Source organism: Brassica oleracea, chromosome C9 (assembly GCF_000695525.1).
Source record: "Brassica oleracea var. oleracea cultivar TO1000 chromosome C9, BOL, whole genome shotgun sequence".
Classification (NCBI taxonomy): domain Eukaryota; kingdom Viridiplantae; phylum Streptophyta; class Magnoliopsida; order Brassicales; family Brassicaceae; genus Brassica; species Brassica oleracea.
In genome coordinates, this window is record NC_027756.1 from 8,149,264 (window position 1) to 8,154,569 (window position 5,306).

The window sequence follows — 5,306 nt, forward strand, 5'->3', positions numbered from 1 at the left end:
TATGCAAAGAGAGTGGTCATTGCTCGAAGAGATGTCCTACAGCCCCAAAGTCATGTGCTACTTGTAAATCTTTTGAGCATGTGACAGCAAGTTGCCCTCAAAAACCACAGCAACGAGCTCCAGTGAGGAAAATACGTCGTGGAAAATCAAAGGAGAAGCTAAAGTGGACTCCGGTTGATCATCCTAATGCTGATGAGAGTAAGGCTCAGACTCCTGTTCAAACGGCTAAGTCTCAATCTCAGACTCAGATCATTTTACACTCGAAGCTAGGCACCGAGAAAGACAAAGCCTTAGGATAATCGAGCAATACGCCTTCCTATCTCAAGTCAGTCTTTCCCACTCGTAAGGGGTGCTCTGCTTTTACTGGTTCCTCTCATTCTGATGTCGAGCCGGATTCTTCTGACTCAGAGCTTCAAGATGGTGAGTTCAGCAAAAATAAAAAGATTTTCTCAGGTCTAAAAGGTAACTGGGGTAGGGGCCCCAAACAATTAAATTTATGTCGACAGACATTTTTTGCTGGAATGTTCGCAGTCTTAATAAATTCAGTCACCGCAGCGGATTACGTAAATGGTTTAGGAAAAACTCTCCTCTTTTTGGCGGCCTTCTTGAGACTCATGTTAATCAGCTCAAGATGAATAAATTTGTTACTGACCTGTTTCCTGGTTGGTTTTCAGTGGAAAATTATAGCTTTTCTCCTCTCGGAAGGGTTTGGATTATCTGGCATCCATCCCTGCTCGTCATGGTTTTATCTAAGTCGCTCGAGATGATCACGGTAGAGGTCTCATGGCCTTCTTGCCAGTCTAAAGTCATCATCTATGTCATTTATGCATCGAATGATACTGCTGAACGTGAAGGGCTCTGGGCGGAGATCTCTGCTCTTGTTTCTTTACTCGACCTGGACAACAAACCTTGGCACTTGCTAGGTGATTTTAACCAAATCAAGGACCTTAGCGGACACTCAAAACTGTCGTCTTTCAACCTGGATAAGAAAATCAGAGACTTTAATGGCTGCCTAACGGAAGCTAATCTGGACGATCTCAATTACAGAGGGACGTCCTTCACTTGGTGGAATAAACGCAAGTCTTCTCCGATTGCAAAGAAGCTGGTCAGATGTTTGGTAAACGACGAGTGGTACTCTTTCTTCCCCTCATCTTTGGCTTTGTTTGGCAGCCCTGACTTCTCGGACCATGTTGTGTTGTCGATCACTCTTGACCCAACTATGAGTAAGACCAAAACGCCTTTTAGATACTACAACTTCCTCTGTAACAGCCCTAATCTGCTAGCTATCATCTGTGCCAATTGGTTCTCTTTCAATATCACGGGATTAGCGATGTTTCGAGTTTCTAGAAAGTTAAAGCTTCTGAAGAATATCATTCGAGAATTTAGCAGACTCAATTATTCAGACATATAGAAAAGAACGGAGGAAGCGCATGAGTCATTGTTGTTAGCTCAGTCCATCATGCTTTCTCAGCCTAATACTTCGAACGCCACATTTGAGTTTAAAGCTACGCAGAAGTGGGAGGAATTATCTATGGCAGAGGCAGGTTTCTTTTTCCAGAGATCCCGAATTCAATGGTTAGACCTAGGAGATGGTAACTCTGGTCTCTTCCATAGATATGCAGCATCGAGACAAGCAAAAACCACATCCACTATCTTATAAGTGCAAGTGGTGATCGGATTGAAACGCAAGATGGTATCCAGGATCTCTGTGTTGATTATTTCAAAGATCTCCTTGGTAGTCATGTCTCTCAGCCGCTCTTTGTTCAGAGTGATTTGGACTAGTTATTTGATTTCAGATGCTCCTCAGATCAAATGGCTGGCTTTCAAAAGGAGTTCTCAGCGAAGGACATCAGAAATGCTTTTTTCTCCATGCCCAAGAATAAAACAAGTGGTCCAGATGGTTACTCTACGGAATTCTTCATTTACTCTTGGTTGGTCATAGGGCCAGAGGTCACTGAAGCGATTCAGGAGTTCTTTCGCTCTGGCTGCCTCCTAAAACAATGGAACTCCGCTTCCCTTGTTCTTATATCAAAGATACCTAACGCTTCCCTTACAACTGATTTCAGACCCATATCTTGTCTAAATACAGTGTACAAGGTGATCTCGAAGCTTCTTGCCTCTCGGTTAAAAGACATCCTTCCACTCATGATCTCAAATTCTCAATCTGCCTTTCTACTGGGGCATCTCTTGGCTGAAAACGTGCTCTTAGCGACGGATCTTGTTAATGGATACAACACGCAGGCTGTGACCTCTCGAGGGATACTCAAAGTTGATCTTAGAAAAGCATTTGATACGGTTCAATGAGACTTTATTCTTGCTTATATGCGCGCCATAGCTGTTCCTGAGAGCTTTATCAGTCTCATCTCAGAATGTTTGTCGACAGCTTCTTTCTCAGTCTCAGTTAATGGTGTCTCCGGTGGGTTCTTCAAGAGTACTAAAGGTATCCGGCAAGGTGATCCTTTATCGCCTTATCTCTTCGTCCTTGCTATTGAATGCCTCTCTAGACTTTTTCGGTCTCGTTATGAAGCTGGGACGATAGGTTACCATCCCCACACTGACCAAAAGCTGTCTTACCTAATGTTCGTTGATGTTGTAATGGTGTTTTTCTATGGGAGCAGTAACAGCCTCCACGGTATCTCCGAGTGTCTCGATGATTTCGCTTCATGGTCGGGTTTGCACATGAACACATCTAAAACTGAAATCTTCTCTGCGGGTCTAGACCAATCCGAATCCGCAGCCATCACTAGCTATGGATTCCCCGCTGGTACCCTCCCCATCAGGTACCTCGGTCTGCCTCTCATGAGCAGAAAATTAAAAGTATCTGAGTATGCTCCCCTCATGAATAGGATCTCTGTGTGCTTCCACTCTTGGTCTGCGAAGCTGTTATCTTTTGCCGGTAGACTACAACTCCTAAAGACGGTGATCTTTGGCATCGTCAATTTCTGGATCTTGGCTTTTTTCCTCCCCAAAGGTTGCATTAAGAGTATTGAGTCTCTATGTTCTCGCTTCCTCTAGTCTGGCAGCATTGATAAGAAAGGGATCGCAATCTTGGACTACAGTGTGTCTCCCAATGAATGAAGGAGGACTTGGCCTGAGGAGTTTCCTGGTTTGGAACCAGGTTCTATGACTTACATTTATCTGGATCCTTTTATCGAAATCACCTTCTCTCTGGTCTGACTGGCACAAGCACACTCACCTACATAATAAATGCTTCTGGACCATTGAACCTTCAACCAGTGATTCTTGGGTTTGGAAAAGACTGCTCAAGCTCAGGCCTTTAGCGCTTCAGTTCTGCAGAACAATATTAGGAAATGGACAGACTGCGAGTTTCTGGTATGACATTTGGACTCCTTTGGGGCTGTTAATAAACTACATCAGCCCGCAGGGACCTAGAGCAATGAGAATTAGAAGGAGCGCTGTTGTGGCTGATGCTATTGTTGTCGCAAACTGGTCATTGCCTCACCCTCGCTCAACACAGGAAGTCGAGCTTCATGCTCATCTCACCGCTGGCTCTCTCCCCTTACATAATGATATTGATGATGATTATGAATGGGTGGCAGGGGTGTCTCCAGTTACGGTGTTTAAATCATCCACTCGTCTTGCGACCTCGAGAAAATGTAAAGGATTGGGTTAATGTGGTATGGTTCAAAGGGTCGGTACTGAAGCACGCGTTCGCAATGTGGGTTGCCAATTGGGACAGGTTGCCAACGAGAGAAAGACTAGCTTCCTGGGGGTTGCCGATCACAACAACATGTCCTTTCTGCTCAAGGGACAATGAAACAAGGGATCATATGTTGCTAGCGTGCGAATTCGGTCGGGAAGTGTGGAAGGAAGTGTTCATTAGGTGTCTTCCGCCTACCAACATCCTGACCAACTGGTCGGAGCTCTTATCTTGGATCAAGGCTGCAAGAACTTCAGAGTTAAAACTCATACGTAAAGTAGCTACTCAAGCCATTGTCTTCTTCCTGTGGAAGCAAAGAAACAATCTGATTCATAACCAAATTTCCATCTATGCTGCTTCAATTTTCGCTGGCCTTGACAGGGAGGTGAGAAACATTATTTCTGCCAAGAGAAAGCGCAAACAGTTTAGTACTCTCATGTTTCTTTGGCTGAGATAACTTGGTCTTCTATCTTTGTTTCCTAGATCCATCTTGTTTTTCTTTCTTTTTGCCAAGATGGCTGTGAATTTAAGATTCCTTTGTATAATCTTATTTTCTTTAATATGAAATTTACAGTTTAGCAAAAAAAAAATATATATATATACCCTTATTTATATATTTCTTTTGTCTCGTCTATGTCTTTTTCATCTCTTAGACCATCTCCAATGTATTTTTCCTATTTTTTCTTTTAAAATAGGGAAACTCTATAATAGAGATGAGTTTGTCTCCAATGTATTCTTCTATTTCTTCCTCTAAAAAGGAATATTCTTGATATATTCTTTTCTAATTTTACAAATGGTACCTTTTATTTGTGAAAGTTAAAAACCAACCCAATTTAGTGTATCATTCATAAAATTATGATATTATTTACACTGAATATATATTTTTATAGAAATTATTATGTAAATAAAAAGTATGATTATATATTTATATAAACAGTACATTTTCACTAAAAATATTTATTTTGGTTATAATTGTTAAAGTAAAAAATTAAAGGATCATTTTGTAAATAAAAAAGTATGTCTTTATTATAGAAGAATGTTATTTCTTCCTCTAAATATAGAGGTGAAAATAGTAATCTCTATTTTAGAGGTAGAAATAGAGTAGGGTTGAAGTGATTTTATCTGTAAATACTATTATAGAGAAAAATATAGAGTTGGGTAGGAGACGTTCGTGCTGACATACAAAATGTGGGTTATTGATATCGGGACTCCAACACGTGTCCTTATTGGAATAACCCTATTTAAGACAAAACGTTGAAAGATGAAACTCACATGCTTTCGTCGTTCGTCTTTTTTTTTTTCGTCGTTCGTCTTGTTTCTCACGCGGGGAATCTCTCAAGACTTTCGTAAACCATTTCTTTTAAATTTCCCCGACTCACAATCCAACCAAATTCAACTAATTTGGTAAAGATTCTCATCACAGACGCAATGTTTGTGTGCTAGTGCTATTAGTTAGTTTTTTTGTTATTATCTTCACAAATAAATTATAGATTATCAAAAGTAACAGTTATTTGTTGATAAGTATTTCTATATTTGGGATAAAATGTTTATTTTCTGAGTAGAGCCATTCTTCTTGCATGTATAACTAACGAACACGTTATCGTGCATATGAATATTTGAATCATGTAATCTTCATGTCTTTTCC

At 40.7% G+C, this 5,306-nt stretch overlaps 1 protein-coding gene across 1 annotated transcript; it reads left to right on the forward strand.

Annotated features, from left to right (window-relative positions):
- The first annotated feature begins 3,397 nt into the window (after positions 1 to 3,397).
- On the forward strand, positions 3,398 to 4,118 carry LOC106314244. The gene is made up of 2 exons (XM_013752154.1): positions 3,398 to 3,596; positions 3,652 to 4,118. The coding sequence occupies exons 1-2, from the start codon at positions 3,398 to 3,400 to the stop codon at positions 4,116 to 4,118; spliced, it is 666 nt and encodes a 221-aa protein (XP_013607608.1).
- The last annotated feature ends 1,188 nt before the right edge of the window (positions 4,119 to 5,306 follow it).

Coding starts and splice junctions, on each gene's coding strand:
- LOC106314244 (XM_013752154.1), top strand. CDS start 3,398: ATGAGAATTAGAAGGAGCGCTGTTGTGGCTGATGCTATTGTTGTCGCA. Junction 3,597..3,651: donor GGTGTTTAAATCATCCACTC/GTCTTGCGACCT, acceptor TATGGTTCAAAG/GGTCGGTACTGAAGCACGCG.